This window comes from Acipenser ruthenus, chromosome 1 (assembly GCF_902713425.1).
Source record: "Acipenser ruthenus chromosome 1, fAciRut3.2 maternal haplotype, whole genome shotgun sequence".
In the NCBI taxonomy this organism is placed as follows: domain Eukaryota; kingdom Metazoa; phylum Chordata; class Actinopteri; order Acipenseriformes; family Acipenseridae; genus Acipenser; species Acipenser ruthenus.
Genome location: NC_081189.1, coordinates 34,494,197 through 34,519,640, shown reverse-complemented (window position 1 = coordinate 34,519,640; position 25,444 = coordinate 34,494,197). Strand labels below are relative to the sequence as shown.

The window sequence follows — 25,444 nt, the reverse complement described above, 5'->3', positions numbered from 1 at the left end:
AACCCCCACACATTAATATTTGGTTGAGCCACCTTCCACTGCAATAACAGCTTTAAGTCTTTTGGGGTAAGTATGAACCAGCTTTACACACAGTGTCGGAGTGATTTTGGCCCATTCTTCTTGGCAGATTTGCCCCAGGTTGTTCAGGTTGGTTGGACGACACTTGTGGACCGCAATTTTCAAATAGTGCCACAGATTCTCAATGGGATTGAGATCAGGACTTTGACTGGGTCACTGTAGGACATTCACCTTTTTGTTCTTGAGTCACTCCAATGTTGCTTTGGCCTTGTGCTTGAGATCATTGTCCTGCTGAAAGGTGAATTTCCTCCCAACCTCCATTTTTTTATGGACTGAAGCAGGTTCTCTTGCAGTATTTCCCTGTATTTTGCTCCATCCATTCTTCCTTCAATTTTAACAAGATGCCCAGTCCCTGCTGATGAGAAGCATCCCCACAGCATGATGCTGCCACCACCATACTTCACTGTAGGGATGGTGTGTCTTGAGGCATGGGCAGTGTTAGGTTTGCGCCACACATAGCACTTTGAGTTTTGGCCAGAAAGCTCTATCTTGGTCTCATCTGACCACAAAACCTTTTCCCACATCACAGCTGGGTCACTCTCATGCTTTCTGGCAAACTCCAGGCGTGCTTTCAGATAGTACTTTTTGAGTAATGGCTTCTTTCTTGCCATCCTCCCATACAGGCCAGTGTTATGCAGATCTCTTGATATGGTTGACTGGTGCACCATTACTCCACTCCCAGCCACTGAACTCTGTAGCTCCTTCAAAGTGATTGTTGGCCTCTCTGTGGCTTCTCTCACAAGTCTCCTTCTTGTTTGAGCACTGAGTTTTGAGGGACGGCCTTTTCTTGGCAGTGCCTGGGTGGTGTGATGCAGCTTCAACTTCCTGATTATTGATCCAACTGTGCTCACTGGGATATCCAAACACTTGGATATTATTTTGTACCCTTTCCCTAATCTATGCATGTGTATTACTTTATCTCTAACCTCTGTAGAATGCTCTTTGGTCTTCATTTTCCTTCAGATTCACAGCCTGACCAATGATCCTTCAACAGTGGGGTTTTTATCCAGAAAATGTGACAGCAACTTTAATGGTTCACAGGTGGAGGCCAATGGTAAGGTAATTGTGTCCTCGTTAGGGCAATTTCTTTCATCGGTGTAAACTGGGAGCTTCCACAGCACAGGGGTTGAATACTTATGCAACCAAGATATTTCAGTTTTTTATTTTTCTTAAAAATATTTCCCAACATAAAACCAATGTCACCTTACAATAAATGATTTTGAGTTCCAGTGTTTTAAAATAAAATATCAAACAGAACGAAATTTCAATGTACCATTTGTAATTCAGTAATATGAGAGAATTGGTCAGGGGTCTGAATACTTTTGCAAGGCACTGTATATTAAATCTCACATCACACACAGCTCTTTTTCATTTGCAACAAGAACAGTTGATTTTTGTATTTGAATACATGTCAAAAAATACTAGTTTGAATATTCAGATATTTTTCCCAGCACTAATTTTAACAAACTACTCCCCGTTCTCGTGAATGTCAGAATGGCAGCAGTGTGGAGTAGTGGTTAGGGCTCTGGATTCCTGACCGGAGGGCCGTGGGTTCAATCCCTGGTGGGGGGACACTGCTGCTGTACCCTTGAGCAAGGTACTTTACCTAGATTGCTCCAGTAAAAACCCAAACTGTATAAATGGGTAATTGTATGTAAAAATAATGTGTAAAAAATAATGTAATTATATGTAAAAATAACGTGCTATCTTGTAACAACTGTAAGTCGCTCTGGATAAGGGTGTCTGCTAAGAAATAAATAAAATAAATAAATATGATACATCCGTACCGCAGTTTGTGTTAAATATCAATACTTTTGATTAATACCTTAATCCAGTATTTTCTGACAATCGCCAAAGTTTTATTTTATATATATATATATATATATTTTTTATTGCGCCTTTGTAATATTGGCTTGATATTGGAGAACAGGTTATGTTTTAAATTGTATTTTTGAAGTCTTTATTAAATTCACAAATTGTTATAAATGTTGCTTTCGATTCATTATTATGAAAGAAAAGATACCTTTGACACCAAGCAGGACAGGGTACTCAATTTTTATTTGACGCATATCAAACACTTACAGTACTAAAGTAGTGTGGTCTTTTTTTTACTGTTAACACTACAGTATCAATTTATTTTGTTCAGAAGCAGCTCCAGCTACTTGCTCTCTTTACACATTATAAATCTTGTTTTGTACTATTTTTCTGTTCATATTCACATAGCCTAAACCTTAATTCCCTGTGTGTTGTATAAATCCAACATTACAAATGTTAACGTCAATGTATTTAAATATCTTAAGAGTTTTGAGATTGAAGCAAAATAAATAAATAATAATAATGAATATAGATGGGTTGCTGGGGTAACCAAGACACAAAAGTGGAGCATGTCTCTGCTGAGCTGGGAGATACAACTGTATTTTGTTTTTTACTATTAAAACATCGCCTTGGATAAAGGCAGCAGTTAAATAAATAATATGTCGTCAGACAACCCATTATAGTATGCAACTAAATTGAGGAATACTAACTTATTTATGAATAGCTTCAGTATCAAAAGATAATAAATGAACTAAAAATAATCTATGCAAGACAATATTTAAAACTATTATTGATTATATAAGGATGTTAATGCTCCTTTATTTGGCTAAGAGTACTTTGTCAGACACTACAAGCAGACCTCTACTAGTCTAGCACATGCTTAAACCATCCACCATTTGAATCCCTTTTTTCAAATCGATGAGATGGCTGCCTCGTGAGTACCACATACTTCAAAACAAATTGAAAAACCCTGAACACTAAAGGTTCCATTGCATGCTTACTCCAGTGCAGACTGGGTTGGCAGTCAGCTTCTGTCTTTTGCTAATCCAAGTGATCCACTGCCCACTGTTCAAGAGCCTGGATAAACACATTAGTACATGTACTCAATACAGAGCTGGATCATTTTGTTCTTAACTGTCCTGGAGAGTTGCTTTAAAATCAACAGACTGCTCTTTTAAATGGATAGGTCACATATGGCCATGAACAGACTGCTCTTTTAAATGGATAGGTCACATGTGGCCATGAACAGACTGCTCTTTTAAATGGATAAGTCACATGTGGCCATGAACAGACTGCTCTTTTAAATGGATAGGTCACATGTGGCCATGAACAGACTGCTCTTTTAAATGGTTAGGTCACGTGTGGCCATGAACAGACTGCTCTTTTAAATGGTTAGGTCACGTGTGGCCATGAACAGACTGCTCTTTTAAATGGATAGGTCACGTGTGGCCATGAACAGACTGCTCTTTTAAATGGATAGGTCACGTGTGGCCATGAACAGACTGCTCTTTTAAATGGATAAGTCATATGTGGCCATGAACAGACTGCTCTTTTAAATGGATAGGTCACATGTGGCCATGAACAGACTGCTCTTTTAAATGGATAGGTCACATGTGGCCATGAACAGACTGCTCTTTTAAATGGATAGGTCACGTGTGGCCATGAACAGACTGCTCTTTTAAATGGATAGGTCACATGTGGCCATGAACAGACTGCTCTTTTAAATGGATAGGTCACATGTGGCCATGAACAGACTGCTCTTTTAAATGGATAGGTCACATGTGGCCATGAACAGACTGCTCTTTTAAATGGATAGGTCATGTGTGGCCATGAACAGACTGCTCTTTTAAATGGATAGGTCATGTGTGGCCATGAACAAGCCAGAAACATCAGAAAACGGCATAAATAAATCTCAGCTTTGTTAAATTAGTCAACCTTGTATGTTCATACATCAGGATTAATCATAACATTCAGTAGGTGGATGTGATGAAATCCAACAGCAGATAATTCCTTAAGCGCATTCTGCACAGGACTGTGATAGCATTCTGAATTCATATCAGTTACATCAAGGGCTTACGGCTCTGGGAAAACATCAAGCTGCATACTATTGTTCAATTTAGATGCAAGATGCAAAATCAGCATCGTGACTTTACACTGCAGTATTTCCTAGTCCCCTTTTAAATAAATATTAGATCGATGATGATGATGACGATGATGAGGCTTGAAATGCAATGTAATAAAGCTAGTTTCAGAAGACATTACAAATGAGTGGGCAGTTTTAGTCATCCAAACCAAGTCTCACTGGATAAATAATGTGGATAGCATTTTATGAATTACTAAAATTTAAAAGTATTTATTTATTTTTAAATAATATTAAATAGACAATAGATTCTTGTATTAAATAACATGTCAACCACGGTAAAATTGTAAGAGTTAAAGTGGGTAGAGAAAGCAATAAAATCCTAACTGCTTGTCCCAGATAATACCATATTTGTGTCAGTTTGACAGCAGGTCACACTGCAGTTTCTCTGACAGACAAATGAATCAAATCAACCCCCAGTCAATCACTAAAGAGCTTTCTCATAAAGCAAGCGGTGCATTCTTGTACAAGGGCACATGTTGCAGGGAAAAAGCTTTGGGGACCTAGACTTGAATTTCAAATGGAAAAAAAAGTTACAAACATGCCTGTTGTCAAAATTACGTCTAGGGTTATAATTTCTTCTATTTAAAAATGGGGGGAGGGTATAAACCCCTTGCAAACCTACTTGAACCCTTATCCTCAGTCATCTACAACTACTGCAATACTTCACAATTACTACTGTTAAACACACTCACTACCAAAATGGCACCAACACCTGGCAACTGTGCTCTTGCTTTTCTGTTACGCAGTCGTGTATATATATATATATATATATATATATATATATATATATATATATATATATATATATATATATATATATATATATATATATATATATACACATATCTATCTAATATATATATATATATATATATATATATATATATATATATATATATATATATTATATATATAAAAGGGAGGTAAAAGGGAGGTAGCCCAGGGTTTTCTATACCTGGCAGCAAATCAGTCATCGATTGAAGGAAGGTCTTTAAAAATGAAAAAAATAATTCCACTGTTGTCTATAAAGGCTCACCTCAGAAAAGAAGAAAAAATGCTGCTGTAGGCTGGATTCCAGAATAGGCGAGACCCTGATTTATTAGTTTTTAAATTTGTTTTCTAATGTTGCAGTACTCTATGTAATGCAAGTGTAACATACAGATGGACAGGAGACAGAGACACCCCCATATCCACAGCATCTGATACTCAATAGTTTATGCCAAATAATATAAAATAAGTTTGACATTTGGATACCCAGTTCTCCAGATGTATGCAAAAATGTGTTTAGTATGACATATGTACATATGTACACACAGAAGGACGTATGACCGCCTCCACTATATTACCTAGTACAGGACTACTTCTCCGGCGGGGAATAATAATCTCCAAGAAAAAACAAAGAAATTATAGATTGAAGGACTTTGCCAAGTCACTGAGGTTATTTTATAGGATGTATGTACTGCAGCATGCAATTTTGTAAACTGGTTTCTTGCAGCACTGAAAAAAAACTCTAAAGAAAATAGATTTTAAACCCTTAATCTCTATATAAAAATCTTTAGCCATTCTAAGACAACAGCACATAGGGGAATGATAATCAATGCCACATAGCACCTACTGGACAATTTACACTTCATTATTTTCAAGGAGTACTGCAGCGTAATTATTTCAGTATGATTTATGTATTCTCTCCTGATGTGCAATGTCACAAGATAAAATCCCCTGTATGCTCAGTTGGCAAACTGGCAACTTTTTAATAAAGTGACACCGATATCTCCCTACAGTATGTTGTCAAACACATGTTCAGCTTCCCTTTGTAATGATCAAGTTTACATACCCCAATGGAAATTTATAAATTTCTAGAAATATTTCTCAGACAAATTATAGAAAAAAATCTTTTGTAGCAAAAGTTTTGCTTTTGTGGATGAGGAAAAAAAAAGTTACAAGACATAGATGTCTACAATTATTTATTTCAGTAATTTTTTTGCAAAACTCCAAAAATGCCAACTCAAAAATATTAATTCCCTGACAAGGAAAATGAAATTAATAGGTAGTTGAGGCACCTTTAGCAATAATAACCTCTTTCAAACGATTATGATATTTGTTAATGAGCTTTTGGCATGATTCTTTAGTGATTTTTGACCATTCTTCAACGTAAAATTGTTCCAGTTCATTCAAATTCCCGAGGACTTCTCTTGTGCACTTAAGCGATTTGCCCTTGTGACGTTTTCCTGAGAGTGGCTTTTTCCTTGGCTTGCGACCATTGAGATCTTCACCATGCAATACTCGACCTATGGTTTAAAGGGAATCCCCAGTCCCACTTGCAGCCAATTCACTTTGGCAGTCAATCTCGGATTGTTATTAACCTTCCTCACAATTCTTCTACTTGGTCTGGAAGAAAGAAGATGTCACCAAGAACGAGGGAGCATTGTGACAGTACCATGAGTCTTGTACTTCTTGATAAAAGAAACAATATTTGAAAAATGGATACTCAAATGCTTGTAAATCTTCTGTATCCTTCTCCAGCTTTATGACAATAAATAATTATCTGCCTAAGGTCTTAGATAGCTCTTTACTTTTTCCTATATTGACTTATTGGTAATGACAGCAATCACCCTATGCCTAACCCTTATATGCTCTCTAAGAATGTTCACCTATAATCCAGCATTCTCTAGACTTTTCTATTATTAGGTTCTGCATTATATTGAAATTTCTAGCACCTTGTAGACAATACTATCATAGCATCAAAGGGTATAAATAGTTCTGAATTTGCATTTTTGGAGTTTTGCAAAAAAAAGTGCTGAAATAAATAATTGTAGACCTCTACTTCTTGTAGCTTTTTTTCCTCATCCACAAAAGCAAAACTTTTGCTACAAAAGATTTTTCTTAATTGTTTGTTTGAGAAATATCTATAAATTCTAAATTTTCATTGGGGTAAGTAAACTTTTGACTACAACTGTATAGTGTGTGCAATACAATATAGTTTGTGTATGAAAACTACTGTAGTGTCATCTTGTGGATTCAATCTTGCATGAGTGCTCATACAGACAGGGTGAAGCACAGTAAAACCTAGAGTAGCTTCTCATTTCCATCCCCGTAAATAGGTACTTAATTGTGCTACTGTATACTGAGTTTTTAGGGACATAAACTGACAAGTAAAATACACACAACATATTAAAATAGCTGGGCATATAGACAGATCTATAGGCAGACAGGCAGGTCGAAAGACCTGCTAATTAACCAGCAAGGTGCCTGAACGTCAGTGTACTAATAAGCACTCAACCTGGTGCCTTTCAGGCCCCTTCCAAACATGATGGGCCAAGCAGTGAACCTAGTCTGTTACTGATAGCAGATCTTACAAGCACAGGGCTAGTTGATGACCTGAGTAGAGGGGAGTGGTTTCCAAGAAAGGTCCCTAGCTCTCTGCTAAAGAAGCACCAGCCACTGGTGAATATCCACTGTGGTGATCTAAGGGCACAGTGATTTATATTGGAGTTATATTATAAGGGTGAAAGTGCTTTATCATAGGAGTTCTGGGATCAAGAAACATAGATCTTCATTGTGATTTCTTTTTAATGAAGCATGCTACTACAAGTCATACAATATCCACTTGATTTAGACAGTATACTTTAAACTAGAATGGAACCCACAATCTTGTTCAGGTACTGGTTGGTAGACAGATTCAAAAATTAATTGGACAAAAGAAAATAGCTTGAAGGTCATACTGTTTTTCACAGTCCTTTCTGCTGAGGTAAAGAGAGTTTATTTTTAGCATAAGTATTGATGAAAGTAGGCATCATTGACTGGGCAGACCCCAGAGAAGAAATCAGTGAGCTCAGTTTCACCAGCCATCATTTTGTTCAATTTCTTACTTTAGATACAAATCCAAAGGGATCAGCTATTAAATTATAAAATGTTACTGGAGCTTTGATTCTTTCAGTGAATTTACAATCTAGTGAGTCGACCAGAGAAACTGTACGGCATACATAAATCCTCTATACTGCAGTCAAAATGAATAGTTAAGTTATGCAGCGGCTTCTGTATCAATACACTATACAATTCTTTACAGACTGGCAGCTCAGGGATCAGTATTCTGTACTGAATTCCAACATTTCCAGAGGTATATTGGCAGCCATTATATATTTGGTGGTTTTGACACCTACCTTATGAACAGTAGGCAAGAACTAGCTCAGGGTCACCCATTCAGCACCTCACAGCACCTACTGTACTTTGATCCTGTCTTATAGTACAAACTTGCAGCTTTCTTAAAAGGCAAAATGTTACTTTGAAGTAAAATGTAAATTTCCAGTGCATCCAACTTTGCAGTCATATTTTGTAAGGTGTCCAGTAACGAGTGAAAAATTACACAGAATGATGAAAAGCCTCAATTGGTACTCAGCCCAGTATAATTATGTGACGGAATGACATCTGCCAGTGCCACAATTCTGTCTGTGCCTGTACTTTTACTGGGTACTAATGTAGGGTAAACCCTCCCTGACTACAGTAAATACTTCAAGGTGCTAAGCAGAACAAACAGTCGTGTTTAGCTCTGATAAGAGAAGACAAAGTACTCTAAGCCCATAGCGAGGCATTTCCATTATAAGAGAGTCAGTCAATTTGAGCCTGTCACAAGTTGACAGTGCATCTCACGGAACACATGGATTTTAACCTGGCTGATTTGGGTTCAGTCTCCAAGGTCCAGTGAATTGAAAAAATAAATACGATTCCTTCAAACATCAAATTAAAAATGTTTAAACCAAAAAAAAAAGGGGTTCAATAAATGGTAGTTTTCAAAGACAGCAAGCAGATTTTTCTTTAAATTAAGTTAGTGATTGTTCCTTTTGTTTTCCAGCAGACTCATTACACCTGCTTGCAAAAAAAATGTATGTGAAAAAACAGGGGATAACATGTGTGTATACCTGTAAAGATGCAAGAGGGTTTCCAAAATAAAAAGCAAAAGCACATGCCAATGGACTTTAGAACAGTAGGAAGTGCAGCAGTTACAGGGGTGGGTGCTTACTGGCTTGTGCGACCCTGCTTTGATCATGTTTTCTGTTGAAAAATAACCCTTTGATGCAACCTTCTTTCTACTGCCACTGTAATGCACTTAAAAATAAAATCGCCTCTTTTTGATTTTAAATTATATGCTGCCACTAAAGAAGAAATCAGCCAGTGCAGGAACATGCAGAGGGTTGTCAATCTTGTAATAAGCACACGTTTATGTGAAATACAATGTGAAACTTCTACAGCAGGCTAGGTGGGCATTTAAAATGGTGCAAAATCAAAACAGTTATCATATTCATGTGGATAAAGAAATGTATATTTTAAGTTTCATACATACATACTCAAGTCTCATTTAACTCTGATTAGACTCATTTCCTAGACGGTCCCAGGCAAATTTAGCAGTGGCTTAATGTAAATTACTTCTTACAATACAAATGCACAACACAAATTTCCTGTTGGTGCAAATTCTTTTGCAGCCCTCCCAGGGAAGAACATTTTGAATAAAACGAAACTGCCCTAGTTTGAACAGCTGGGTATAAAGGATATTGGGAAATGTATTAACTTGCATCCATATTAGTGCCTCTGTAGTGTATTTTAGTGTGGTTTTGGGACTACAGATCCCTTGATGCACTTCAAGTTGCCGTAGTGCTCAAGAAAGATGTTGCTGCACACAAAAACACACTCAACCATTCTGAAGAAATGGGATACAGTAATACAAGACCATGAACAGCAAACTGTGGATGCAAGTCGTCAGTGTGTCCGATTTGCTCAATACCCTGACGTTAAGGAAGCCTTGCTTTAGTGGTTTAAAAATGCCTGTGATCAGAATGGAACGTGCAGGTTTCAAGTGCAGTTCATTTGCAATGTATACTTTTTACAGGTTCACTTACAGCCGTATTCTCAATAAAATGCACGATACTTTTAAATGTATAATACTTTTCATTGTTCTGGAATTGGAATTTGATTTCAGTGTTACTGTAATTAAAGAGAATTGACTGTGTATTGTTTTTTGGTAATTGAAATGTATGTATTGTACTGTACAGAACTGCATTGCATATTATTATTACACCAGAGCTTGAAAAAATGTATTTAAAAAAAGCATTGCATAAATCTGGTTTAAATCTTAGGACAAAATGTCTATTTAACAGTACTTTGGCCATCAAACACCACACAGAGGTCTGTAACAACAACAACAACGTTACTAGAAGTACAGGTAATTTTCAGATATATAAAACATTCAATCTAGTAAAACAGATTAATGGTAAAATAAATTTATCGAAATGCAATTCTCGCAGTGCACGACCCTGATTAGCCCAAACTGATTAGAAAACGTGACGATTTTTATGAGGGAGGGCAGGTATGTGGTTAATATCCTACTCCAGTACTGTACTGTGTAGGGCTGTGTCTGAAGGTTCGTTCACTAGCCAGGAATTCAAAGGTAGTTTTAAACCTTTGAAGGTTCGTCAAGTTGCATTTTTTTTCGGTTAACAGAAGCCGTTTGACAATGTGTAAATGCTGTAAAGCACACATTAAAATGTCACTCGCATGCAACATTCGATCTTTAAATTTGTATAATGCATATTACGTTTACAAAAGTTGTTGTTTTAAAATCCACTACCAAATCACTATACGTAGCAACTCATATAATGCCACTGCCGTGTGGGGAACAGGGTATAGTATCCAAAGCACTGGGGAGGTACCTATAGCGGTTGTACTGCTTCAGTAAAATATGTACTGAATACCTAGTGTACAAGACAGTGTAAGAGAAGTGCGATGGTAGAATATGTTTGAAAACATACAAAATATACGCTAACAGTAATCATTAATTTCGAAAACTGAGCATCGTCCGGCCCTCCCCCTCCAGCTTGGGTTATCCAGAGCCAAACCTTTAATTTCTTCATTTGCCATCTCGACAGCAAAGCGTTGTATAGCGTAAGCTGTACTGAAAGAAATGTCTAGAAAACCCCTCTGCTGTTTGGGATTTTTTTGTTAAATGCCCAGACGACCAAAAAAAAAGTTGCATCCAGGAAACTTGTATCATGGAGGCATAACCAATCTCTGGGGTCACTTGACAAGCGTAAGTTCATATTAGTATCATTATTAATATTTTTAGTAGTTGTAAAATGTGACTGACTGATAACCTGCTTGGAACAGTGACTGTTAAATAAAGCTTTGTTTTGCCAAAGTCCGCTGCAGTTGGTGCTGCAATGCAAGCTTACTGTATATATTGCAAACATCTTCAATTATGTGTAAATAAATAATGTGTATTTTAGTTTTTATCCAAATTATAAAAACATGATTACTGTTCTATATAACATTTTTAAACTACATGTAAATGTTTTATTCCATTTATATGGATTATCTGTAAAATAACAGGATTTTCAATCAAATATAAACAAGTAGCTATGGTGACCTCACCAGTAAATTATGCAAAATAGTACCACTGAAGGTTCGAACCTTCCTTCGGTAATGTGTTCCAAACTTTCGAAGGTCAAAATGTACCCTTTGTTGCAGCCCTAGTACTATGCAATCAAATATCTGCAGGGTAGATAGGACCTCCGTTTAGATACAACCCCAGGGGCAAGCATGACCCCACTGAGTTTAAAGTGTTGCGCTAAAAACAAACAAACACACAAACAAACAAACAAACAAACATCATCCACAACTTCAAACACACAAACCATAGAATTTAAAGCAACACTGATTAAGGAACTAGCTGAAATGTGTTCCGACTCTACTCCTGTAAGTTTTACCTTCTAAAACAAAAGGTGAAAACATACAGTTGGTCTATAACATACAGTTCTAAGGTACAGATGCAAAACTTTTGTCATATGCTTTGCATCAATGAACACACGGTCAATATCATCTGAAGGACTACTAAAAGAGAACATTTTGATATGTATTAGGTAGAGTGTCAAGGCAGAATTATTGTTATAGTAGAAATCTGTACATCAGTAACTTGACTAATAATTAAAAAAAAAAAAACAGTTCAAGTCAGGGATTGTCAATCTATGGGAAGTTTCACATAGATTGACAAAAATAATCCTTTGGACGGATCTTCAGATTTGGATCTTCCAAGGTGGCCGGCTAACACAGGGTTAATAGGAAGGCTGCAAACCTCAAAAAACCTGTCAACATCTTTTATATTAAAACCAGAATATAAAATAAAGAGCACCTCTGTTAAAATGTATTCGCTGCCTGCTTCAATAAATGGCAAGATGTTTGTGCAACTGGTAAAAGAAAATTGTTTTTTTAAATTATGGCTTGCCTGCGATGTAATCAGGGAGAGATCACCAAGAGGCAGGGCTGCTTTTTCCTCGACTGTACTCCATAAACCGAGGTGAAATACTGGTAAAAGGCCTTTCTGAAAATTCATGTATATAAAAATAAAAGCGAACCTATTAGTAAGAATATTGGATACTAGAAGCCAATTGCTTGACCAACAAAAAGGAGGATGTTTATCCTCTGGAAACTGAGTCATATAACAGCAAGTACAGCAGCCATGTTAGGTCAGAGGGCGTGAATTTATTTGGATAAGTGACTGCCATGAAAGTTGATCGTGAGAATCATCCAAACAGCTGAGGACTGAATTGTCAGACTTTTTGAAAGGGCCATATTAGCCTTTTCCCATGTACTTTGTGAGCCTGGTTTGTTTGGTTTTCATGTCTTTTTACAGTTCACAAGCAGGTCACAGAAGCGACCAAGTACTGCACTTTGATAACAAGGAGCAGATTCTGTGGAGTTCAGGAATTCATTATACTAGTCAAAAACAAATATTGACAAAACCAAGCTTTTGATTTACAACTTGTAGAATGTTATTGATTACAGAGCTCTGTATAGAAAGACACAGTGGCAAAGGAATATTTCAACTCTGTATCAATACTAACACTTGTCGTAGTAGACATGCTGAAGCTTTTAGGTCTGATAACAGAGGATCAGGATTAGCATTATTAAACAAAAAAACTACTGTATAATTCAAAATTCCAAATATAGTATCACTTATCCGATCTTTGATCAACCATACTGTCTAATCAACCGAACGCACCTGTAATCACGTGATGAATTACGTGTGGTTTATTACGCACACAGCTTCTGCTGCTAAAACGGCTACGAGATTTAGCTGCCAAAAAAAGGACCAGCAGACTGAGGCAAATTAAAGTTACAGAATTATTCAGAACCGAAACCTGGGAGCACTGTATGCTTTAAATTGTTGTTGTTGTAGCAAATTAAAATGGTCACCTCATTCTTGATTATTCTTCTATTTCGTCAGTAAGGGCTGGAGATCCTGTCTATGTTATTGAGCAGCTAATAACTTTTATTTTATTCATTTCAATTGCATGTTATTATAATGCCTTAACAGCAAGTATCAAAGTATAGAGACATTTTTGAAGTTTAATGATTCCTAAAGTTATGTAATGTGTCAAAGTTGTGCTGAACTGTATTCTTTGACGATTTTCAAAGTTTGATATATGGTACGTTAATTACAGTATTTCATTACCTTAACTGTAGGTGTTAAAGTTTTACTAAATTTAATGATTTGTAAAGCTTTGTAATTTTGTATGCTTAATGTGATGGAATAGGTTACTAGCTATATATCATCAGTAGGTACTTGTGTATGTTAACTTTATTCTATACATTATTAAAAGGTACAATAATTTTTATTAATACCTCTTCGGTTATCCATACAAATCAATTATGCAAACTATTGGTCCCAAATGGTCGGAAAATTGACTTGTACTGAGAAAATTGACTGTACTGAGAAAATAGATGTTGGGGTGCTTTTATTTATTTATTTGTGCTTATAAATCTAAAATTCTGTCATTGTCCTACCTCTGGATAATCAGATTGTGTGATTAAGAGAGAAGTAACCTTAGAAACTGCTGTTGCTAGGGAACATAAATGCTAATGAATTTGGTTAAACAGGACCCCTCCATTTTGAGTACAGCTAAACCCTGAATTAGATGTAGTGCTCAGTTATTTGTAGCATTAGACTTTTCTGGATTTGGCAATCTAACACATAGATAGAGTAGATAGAGATAGAGAGATAGAGCTAGAGAGATATACAGAGATAGAGTTAGAGAGATATACAGAGATAGAGCTAGAGAGTTATACAGAGACAGAGATACAGATATAGAGAGCGAGAGACAGAGACAGAGACAGAGATACAGATAGAGAGACAGAGACAGAGACAGAGATACAGATAGAGAGAGAGACAGAGACAGAGATACAGATAGAGAGAGAGAGAGAGAGAGAGAGAGAGAGAGAGAGAGAGAGAGAGAGAGAGAGAGAGAGAGAGAAGCCCATTGGCGCTGGCAAGGGTTAGCCAACCTAGCTGGCAGAATCCAGCTCTGTATTTTCAGATGGAGCAGGACGTATGCTGGTGACACCCGCCCAAGGCTTCTAAGAAATTGAGACAAATACCCCTAGAGTCTGCGAGAGCAGGGGCAGCAGATGACAAGGTTTGACAACACGGTTATCGACATAGGAAAAGAAACTGATATGAGAATGGAGAGTACTTTGTAAAGGACTAGCTCAAGATCTGCAGGTAGCAAAGACATGGAGCTCCAGGTTTGTGCCTGTGGCTGGAGCAAAGTGATCAACGGAGAATGAAATGCTTGAGGGAGAAGGGACAAGGGCCTTGCATTGATCAGTACTTTTTACGAAGTCAGTCATGTCAGTCGCATGAAATCCAGCAACCACAGTTCGCAGGATATCAGCATCCCTGTCATACATGAGTGGAGGACTTGCATAATCACAACTAGTGATGAACCCAATGATCCTTGTGGACCTGGTCAGATGAACCAGAGTAAGAGATTAAAGAATCTCAGTGGACATAAGCCTGGAGTTAAATGGCCAACAGCTGCTGAGAAAACAGCGTGGGACACAGTAAACAAGGATCTCTTTTTGCGTTGGAAAGGTTAAGTGGAATAGTCGAAAAGAAGCTGGATAAATTTGGAGATACCATCTACGCATATGGAAACGAGAGGTTTGGAGTTGAAAAAAGAAAGGAGAAAGTACAAACTATTCCTATAAAGTCTAGACGGCAGCAGGAGATTGAGTGCTTAGTTCGAGAAAGGAGGTAGCTGAGGAAGCAACGGAGGAGAGCAGAACAAAGTCAGAAGGAGGCACTCAATCTATTACAAAGGGTCATAAAAGATAAGCTTGCAACATTGCGCAGAGCTGAGTGCCTACGGAAACACTGCAAAAAGGAGGAACATGCAACAACTAACTTTTATAAAGACCCATTCAAATTTGCAAAGAAGTTATTTACCAGGGAGAAAAATGGCACACTAAAAGCAACTAAAAGGCCACCACACACGGGGCGATTTTGTCGCCTGCAATATGTCGGTCCAACAAAATTGCCCCGTCTATGATGAAAAACCGTTTCTTGTCTGAGAGAAACGGCAGGTCGTCAGAGAATAGAGCTCCCCTCTATTCTGGACAACAAGTCGCTTGGAATCAACCAATAAGTGTGGCTGTTGATGTCATGTGGTAAAAGTCATTCAAACAACTTGAAGAAATGGTCTCTAGTTACGTGGCAACGGGAGTGCGTTGAGAAACTGATTGATCTCTATGAGAAATATCCATGTTTATATAATACAAAAAAGAAAGAGTATCATGATAAAAAAATGAAAGAGCAAGGTAACTGAAGAAATTGCCGCAGAGATTAACATGTCGGTGAGGTTTTGATATTTAGATGTGAAAAGCCCAGGCCGGACAGACGTACCGGTCAATCTGAAATATTAGAAAATTCATTTTGAAATTACATTTAAAAAAGGCAAAGTCCATCCACCGCTGTCAGCCACATAAAACCTAAAAACCCATCATACACTTGCCAGCTCGCTTTCGCTCGGTCGTTACAATACTATACATTACCTTACATATACGGCACACACTTTCAGTTTTCGATTTTTGATTTGAGTTCGTTTCAAGGACTTGTGACTCGGACTCGAGGTTTGAGGACTCGACTTTCGGTTTTCGGTTGGTATATGCTATTGTAGTGTTTGGCCTTAGCACTGGAAGACATACGCAGCATGACCAACAGCTTGCCACCAATGCCAGCAATATATGACACACGAAGAACAAAATTCCTCTGTCCCAGCGACCCCTGTAGACTGGCCGGGCGCCTGCAAGCTTGCCTGTAAGTTGCATTGTCCTCCAACGCTGTAGCTCTGAGATGGCTGCTTGGTGGGCCTGCAGAGTGGAAAAAAAAGTGGTCGGCTGACGGCACACGTTTCGGAGGACAGCGTGTGTTCGTCTTCACCGCTGCCGAGTCAGCGCAGGGGTGGTAGCGGTGAGCTAAGCCTAAAATGGCTATTTCAAATTGGGAGAAAAGAGATCAACCTCAGTTAACTCAACTGGTGGAAAACTCAACACCTGAACTTCCAGAGCCTCCTATCAAACTGGATAAAGCCATCGACGCACTGGACATGGTTCAGATGTTTTTGGCTCAAGAAGGCATTGAAGTTACTCCAAAAGAGTCTCAGCTCCTTGTCAGCAGACCTTTCAAAGCGTGTGTTTTTGCATGCGAAACAAATCGACAATGCTCGATTTCTGCGTGAAACCAAGTTGATTATTATTTTTTTGTTCACCGAGTTAATTCTGTATAATGAACATTTGTTAACTTTTGCTATTTAAGCCATCAAATTAGACAGTACAAGCCATTAATTAAAAGTATAGTAAACAGTTTGTGGTTGGATTGTTTTCGTAAAGTACTGTATACTGCAATTGATTAATTCGCTACAGTTCTTTCAACCGTTTTCATAAGGACATTTAACTAAAAATAAACGTGTAAATACTGTAAACATGCGAGTTCTGTTACTTATATGCACGTTAATGCCATGGCTCTTGTCGTTAACATGCATACAAGTAAAGAGAAACAAGTAAGTACATATTTCTCTTTACTACTTTAAACCGTGTTCTAAGTTTAAGCACTTTAGAAATACATTTCTAAAACTGCATTTTTTAATAAGTAATTTAATTGAGTTTACCGAAAACAAAAACTAATGAAAAATAATACATATAAGTTATATCATACTTTTAGAGATTCTAATATCAACTCGTTCCCAGCACACACCATCACTGTTTGCAAGAAACGTCAATAAATTCACCTGGCAAATTCAGTCAAAAATTGCTTACTGTCAAACAGGCAGATATATCAGACTGATAGGACAGAAGGACTGACTGATAGCAAAAAAAGAATGACAGAATAACTTAATACCACTTAATTTACCAAAATGAAAAGGATTTATTATGCATGCTGTGAAAAATACATTAACAATACGCTGTGCAGCATCAACCTAGAAATCTGTCTTGTATGAACTTCATGGTTTTGTTCCATTATGAACCTACACAAATGGGAAATACCAGGGGCAGCCAGTTAACAGTGTTCGCTTGCTCGCCAAACCCCCTGTCTCTTATTAATGAATTGCGCTTTCCTTCTGGGTGATGTGTGTTTCATTTCCCCCTCTCACGTGACACTGGCACATCAACAATGCCGTTCATGCCACCTGTTTAATGGGCTGAAGCCGGGCTGTGCTCGCTCAGAAACGCGAGCACCCAAATCCATCGTGCACATGAGCAGTAGCAGCCAGCCAGGACTGGCTATGATTGGCTTAAAAAATGTCTGGATAGAGCACAGTTGGTTTTCGAACACAGCGATCAGCACGCATGTGCACATAGGCTATAATTTTGAGCAGCACGACTTCGGCTCTTCTCAGTCTTGCATAGTGTGTTACTTTGCAGAAAGACAGAAAACGTTTAAGCTGTCTGAATTAAGTTAGTCTAACTTTAAACTAATGTTATTTGTCTTCTTTGTGCAACTTTGTTCTTTTCACAGTTTTAATCTGCCTTTATTTTGCGCCGCCTGTCCCTTTTTCTCCCGACCCTCAGCCCTTCAGCAGTGCTTAAGCTCAGTAATACCTTGCTGTGTTCGGCAATGTTTCTTTTTCTTTTTTTTGTTAATTTACCGACCACTACTGCCTGTTTAGGGCAATCGGTTATTAAATATACCATACAGTATATTTGTATTTTAATATTATTTATTTTTTTTATCTTGTTGTTAGCCGCATCAGGCTGGACAGTGCTTCCTACCACTGAAGCTCAATCTCATAAATGCATCACTGTATTACATACTTAATAAAAGTACAAATGCAATGAAAGTGAAACATAACGTTTCTGTTTTGCAAAACAAATAATAAAAATAATACTAAATTTACTATTTAAGAACACAGTATATATACAGTTCTGGCAATGTCTAAGTCAGACTGGCAAATTTTACCCAAATTGAAGTCAAAGTAGATGCTATAGTCAGAGGTGAAAGTAACTTTAATTTCTTACCTGTGTAGTGTACTCAGCACACTGCGCTTGCTCACGCATGCCTAAACAACTTCCACAAAGAAGAAAGCAGGGAAGCACCCATTCAAATATGGTACGTTATGCTGTTTTCGGTCTTTTACATTTTTTTACTGAATTTAATCATATTTTCCAGTCTTTTATGTCATTTAATGTAATTGATCATGTTTCCAATATTTATCATATGCAATACACTGGTTCTTGCACCTTTTTTTTTTGTCATGTGTAACTTTGTGGTGGGCTTCTCGTGAATTGTTTTTTCTTTTTAGAGAAATTAATTGTCTGTTGCCAGTTTAAGTTTGCAAAAAATTAATGTATAATTAATGGTAAATGTACCTCTTTAGACAATAGGAAAACACACATCAGATCGCAATGGATTGCACATTGTACCAAAATACGACAGCGCACTCCAACATCGTACCACTTTCTGCCATTACAGTCAACTTCAAGTACATTCAAACAGCATTTCAATTCTAAAAGAAGATAGTGGCAGACAAGTTGAAAAAGGCATGCAAATAGAATAATCTAGCTAGAAAAAATAAATAAAAAATAATTTTTTGTATTTTTATTATTTGTGCCTTTTTCCTGAGGGATATCAGACAACGTTCGTTAGGTACACTGTTCCCCCACTACTACCGCTAGTTGAATGAAAATTGATTTGAGTTTGTTTCAAGGACTTGTGACTCGGACTCTAGGTTTGAGGACTCGACTACAAGTCTGATTATAGACATATAAATATACGCACACATTAGAAGCAGTTTCATTTAACTGATTGGGTCTCAGATTTAAAACAGCTTTAAAATCTAACCATTTAAAACATTAGCAAACCAAAAGCAGACACAGTTTAAAGAATCCTATGTTCTTTAAATATTAGCTGTTCAATCTGCATCCCCAGAGGCTAATGTTGTCACTCAGACAGATTACCTTTCATGGAAGCTGGAAGTCTTGCCAATTCTATAGCCAATGTTTTTATTCAATGTGCATTAGCAATGGAAATATGTTTTTGCATTGTTTTTGGCCCAAACAGTGTTATTAAAAACTTTACCTCTGGTACTACAGCCTACTACTAAGCTACCAATTCTTCATCAATAACAATGTTTAGGTTTGTGAAGAGTTCTACTCTTATCCCTTTAGATGGGTCTACACTAGGAAATGATTGCTAGAATTTTTTCTAATCTACACATTTATTATTAAAAAACATGTGGCAAACACCCATTTCACACATCATCACAGACGGTTTTTAAATCAAGAAGATACTACAAGCAAAAAGAAATAAACTGCACATAGTAGGCCCTATGTCTTTCTCAATTACTACATAAATGTGCATTTGTGACTAATATTTATTCATTTTTAACAGTTCCAAATGCTAGAGATGATGATATTTTCTGAAATGGTCGTTTTTTTAAAGGCGAATAAAACAAAAATGGTCAAAGTATGAGTATTGTAATCATTATTTATGTTTACTGGAGCATTTATACTTCTTAAATGCAGAAAGACTGTGCTTCACTGATTAGTATTCAATTATACGTCGAGTTGAAAACTGCAAAATTCATGAGAAGCACATAGCTCTGAGCAGAACTCTCCATAGGCAGAAATCACCAGCCGCCTGCTTCGACCCTAAACATAGGTGTTTACAAAACCCTGCAAATAATTCTTTGACATAAGCAGACCTAAAAATAAAGCTATGACAACGCACCAAATAACAACACTGTAGTTACATGTTCAGTCAATAAGATAATGACAGACTGATTTTGCAAAAAATTCAGAATGGAAAAATAAACACCGATGACAAAATGAGAAGAGGAAGATTTAAAAAAAAAAAAACACACAACAGGAGAGAGAAAGCAGGGGAGGGAGGGCTCAAAAGATTAGAAAGTTGAACAGCACTTACCGGTGAGGACAGCTTTAGCAGAGGGATCAGCCAGGTCCAAGGCAGACTTGCCGTCAGTGTTGCGAATGTTCGGATCTGCTCCATGCTGCAGCAGGACTGTGCAAGGAAAACACAAGCAATACCTTATCTCGGGGATGCACAAGCTGTTTGCTGGTATGACTCTCCTAGGCATAGTGTAGGCATACACAGACATTGCATACACACACACAAAAAAAAAAAAAGAAAACCTAAAAGAATTAAGCACTGCAGCAAAAAAAGGTTCCTTGCAAGAGACGAATGATGCTCTAAGCAAGAACTATACAGCTTTTCATCACCGGTATGAAACCTGAATATCAAACTGCAATGTTGTTATCTCAAGAGTCCTTTTTTTCCTGCTTGGCTGGTTTGTGTTGTTTCACCCCCTCTTTTCTAGGGACAACACGGATCACAGGAGCAGCACACCAACAACCGACTCGCTTTATTTTATCTCCCTCCTGTCGACTCCTACTGCTGTTTCTCTTAAAGGTCCAAATGCTGTTTCACCTCGCTGCAACAATAATAGAGACTCGAGCCTTTGAGTGGCTTGCAACTTTCATACGAAACCCTCACCACGAAACATTGGCTGGGCTCCAGTAAATGTAATGGATAGGCTAATACACACTGAGCTGGCACACTGCAGTCTGCCATGTGAAAATGTGGCTGTCCTCTACAGAGCCTGATGAATAGAAACACACTGGAAGGTAAACAGAAGGGAAACTTGTATTATCAAAAGTGGGAACAATGTACTACATCCTCCCCCTCTCAGACATTGTGCGCGCTACACTCGGAGGCTGTCGGAGCAGGTTGTTTGTGAGCGGATTCATTTTGTGATGTCGTAATGATGCTGACTTGATTGCATTTCAACAATATTCAGTCAAGAACGAAGCATGATTAATAGACTAGTCCCGCTTTGTGTACTGAATTAGGTAATGGATTACAGTAAGATTAAAATCCAGGATTATCCTGTGGGTGGAATTCATAAATGCACGGCTGCTTATTTCAGAAAAACAGTATTAAAAGTACTGTAGATACAATCATAAAATCCAGATATTGCATTTATATGAATTGCAGTTACTCGTAGATTGTGTTCATTAATTTTACAGAAACAATACCACTGTACATGTGGAATATACTTACACAACAGTTTAGGGTATTTCACGATTTTGAAATAATAACTATTGCACTGTGTAACAGCATGGAAAAAAACATTTTCTTGACAGTATGACAGTACTTGTCAATCAAAATGTACTATATGGTCTCCAATCATTCTCATGCCTAGCAGAACTGAATCAAATTTAAAACTGCCTTTCAAAGCAGTTAAACTGCCCCACACTCTGCTCCCCACATCCACCCAAATCTGCTACTTTGATTACTTACAGCAGGGGTTCTCAAACTGGGGTCCGCGGACCCCTGCGGGTCCTTAGAGACTGCCCAGGGGGTCCGCAAAATATTAGGGGAAAAAAAATCTCACCGCACGTATGCAATGCCTACCGGAACAGACGCATATAATCATAATTACTTAGTGGTGCATGTACAGAAACATAGTACAGTAAGAGTTACTAACATTTAGGACAGTAGTACCCCAGTCACCGCTGGGGAGACAGAATGGGATTTTAATGTTGCCCTTAACTGAAATAAAGTAACATGTAAATTAAGCATTACACCTGCGTAACTCCGTACACAGCAATAATAATAATTAAAATGATTACGTTTTTTTCATTCATGTTTTTTTTTGCAGTGTCAACTGTCACTTTTTACATTCTATGAACTAATATTGCCCTAATAATTTGCACTCCCGATCAAATCAGAAAAATTAATCAGCAAGATTAATTAAACTTTTCATATTAACAAAGGCGTAATACTTGCAGATAAAAACATATTGCAGTTTAAAGGCAACTTTAAAATGTTCTCAAATCTCGCTGGTTAATATGAAAACTATGGTAAGCCTACTAATAAGCGTCAAATGCAGAAATGCTTACGACAAGAGCTCAGTGTCGTCAGTCTGAGACATATTTGGCGGGTGGAAGTGAAAGATATTATTAGTGAGAGAAAATAAATAGTGAGTGAGCAAACATTAAGAAAAATGGATAAGTATTTAAAATGTCCATGTACTGCTAGTTGTGCTGAAGGCAGTGACAATGCTGAGTCCAGTAAAAAGCAAAAGAGAAAGTTTGATAACAGTTACATTGATTTTGGTTTTATGGAATTTAGTGATGGGCGGTCGCAATGCGTTGTATGCTTACAAATTCTGTCAAATGAAGCAATGAAACCTGCAAAGCTGAAACGACATCTTACTACAAGGCACCCGGAATACAAAGATAAATCCAGAGACTTTTTTAAAAGAAAGAAAGAAGAATACAATCAACAGAAAACTAAAATGACAAACATAACAACGGTTCCAGAAAAGGCTCTGAAAGCATCCTTCTTAACAGCGCTTCGGATTGCAAAGAGTAAAAAGGCCCATACTACTGGAGAAGAACTGATTCTTCCAGCTGCTGTAGAAATGTGCGAAGTGATGGTTAGCGAAGATGCAGCGAAAAAACTGAAGGCCATACCACTTTCTAACGACACAGTAAGTAGGAGAATTGAAGAGCTTTCAAGTGATTTGAAATGCCAGCTCACCGAAAGGCTACGTACGTGTGAGCAGTTTGCAATTCAGCTTGATGAGACAACAGATGTTGGTAATGCAGCACAATTGTTAGTTTATGTTCGTTATGTTTGGTTGGGGGAAATTGTGGAAGATTTTCTTTTTTGTCAGGAGTTACCAGAATGTACAACAGGTGAAGACATTTTCAAATTATAGGATGATTTCATGAAAGCTGAATCTCTAAACTGGGAGAAGTGTGTTGCTGTTTGTACAGACGGCGCGGCCGCTATGACAGGCAACAGGAATGGTGTTGTAGCAAGAATAGGAGCTAAACCCAAACATAATTGTAACACACTGTATGCTGCATCGCCAGGCCCTTGCATCGAAGAAAATGGAACCCGAATTACATGCTGTTCTAAATGCAGTTGTGACAGTTGTGAATTTTGTGAAGTCCAGGCCTTTGAATTCACGCCTGTTTTCTAAGTTGTGTTCCGAAATGGGTGCTGAATATGATAAATTATTGTTTCACACAGAGGTGCGTTGGTTATCTCGCGGCAGAGTGTTGGAACGGGATTTCGAACTTCGCAAAGAACTGCTGGGCTTTCTTTCTGTGCATAATCCTACACTTGCCACAAACTTTTCTAACACGCTATGGATCACGAAGCTTGCATACCTCGCAGATATGTTTAACTTGTTGAATGCCCTGAACCTGTCCACACAAGGGGGCAATACAACCATACTTGAGGTGAGTGACAAGATTGCATCATTTACGAAGAAACTAGACATTTGGAAAACAAGAGAGCAATGGAATCTCCGATATGTTTCCGCAACTGACAGAATTCCTGGATACAAACAGCATGACAATTGACTGTGTGAGAGACACTATCGTTGCTCACCTTTCAACTTTGGCAGAGTACTTCGGAGTTTACTTTAAAAATTTAAACATGGAGGAATACGATTGGGTTCGAGATCCATTTTCAACTTTTGCTACGTCAACCTGTCGCTTGAGTGGAAAAGCAGAACAAGAGCTCGTCGAACTCTCCTGTGACCGCACGCTGAAAATTAAGTTTCAGGAACAAGCCCCTTACCAGTTTTGGCCAACTATTGCAGTGGAGTACCCAGTCTTAATAAAAGCAGCCATGAAAGTGCTGCTACCTTTCCCAACAACATATATATGTGAAGCATCAACCTCATGTTATTACTTTATGAAAATGTGTATATGGCCACTGTTTACTGTGAAGAAACGGCAATGGCAAGGAATGAAAAAAAGTAAAAAATAAATAAAATGTAGTGTCAACTTTATGTACTGTTTATTTTGAGAATAAACAAAACAATGTTTAACTTAAACTGCTACTTGGCATCCTTTGTTTAGTAGTTAATTCACTGCAGTAAAGAAAGGCCTACACAACATATTCTTTACTCCTGGGATATTTTTTTACTTTAATGTGAATGAGTGCATGAACAGGATAAAAAATGTTGATATTAAAAATTCTAAAGTTTATCGGATCAAAGCCAATGCAATCTGAAACGTCTATAGGAGGCTAGGAGTGTCTGGTGAGAGTCAAAGGTTTGATGGAAAATGAAGGCAGCTATCATGTTCATCCAGTATAGTGTGACAGACAGACAGGCATGGGAGAGTTTGTCAACAAAGCATCTCCAGTGGGTCAAATTGTACTGTCTCTCTTTAAAAAGGTTATATGACCTCAATATGGCAGCCGTTTTAGGTTGGAGGTCAATGTCAGACACCAACACAAACATAACACTGAGATATGAGGCTCTAATTAAGTCAGGAAAGGGTTCAACTTGACCCAAGGGAAATCACAAAATATATACATGTAGGAAGGAGTAAGAAAGAAAGCAGGGCAGAGAAAAACCACACACACCAGACACCTTGTAAATACTCATAGGCTACTTATATTTTATTTATTTCTTTGCCACAATAAAAAGTACTACACAGCGAAAAAAAAGCCAACAAAACAAACCCCTTTGAAGGTGTTCTCTTAGAACATGCGTCAGTAATTACATTTCTTGTTTCCAGGTCAAAATGCCTTTCACATGGCACAAGGCTTGTAACGATAATAAATTGAATTATCTATCGATTGGGACCCAACAATAACAAAATCGATAATATTTTACTGAAGTCGAACATTCCATGAAATTAAAAACATGTCCTGTATATATTAACTTGCTGTCAAGAACGCAATCTGTGTTGTTGCTTCTAAAAGTTACTGAGAATGTGTCTGTGAACAAATACTGGATGATGCTGCAGATGTCAAGAGTAACCTGCTTTTATTCATTTGTTTTATAGACATTATTTTGTTTAAATTCAGTCCCAACTGCAGCCGTCTGTCTTGAGCGAAATACTCTAACTTAACTACATTGTCACGTGCTGCTGTTTCGGAAAGACAGGTTTTTTTTGTTGTTGTTGTTTTGTTTCTGGTTAAATACCAGAACGCAACCTGCTTGTCAGACACATGGATATATACATCATGGTGTCTGAACAGGAGCTGGTAAGAAATCCAGGAGCAACCAAAGTAATGCTTGGGAGCATTTTCGG

General features: G+C 37.6%; 1 protein-coding gene across 5 annotated transcripts in view; it reads right to left on the bottom strand.

The window, feature by feature from the left end:
• The window catches only part of LOC117420842 (poly [ADP-ribose] polymerase tankyrase-1), a 120,471-nt gene that overhangs the window by 72,589 nt on the left and 22,438 nt on the right, over positions 1-25,444 (bottom strand). For 4 of the 5 annotated variants that reach the window (XM_034034528.3, XM_034034531.3, XM_034034530.3 and 1 more), the window contains exon 3: positions 20,283-20,378. The exons of the other annotated variant lie outside the window; for it this stretch is intronic. In XM_034034528.3, the coding sequence (XP_033890419.2) occupies positions 20,283-20,378 (96 nt within the window). The remainder of the gene's footprint in view (positions 1-20,282; positions 20,379-25,444) is intronic. 5 annotated transcript variants of the gene reach the window in all.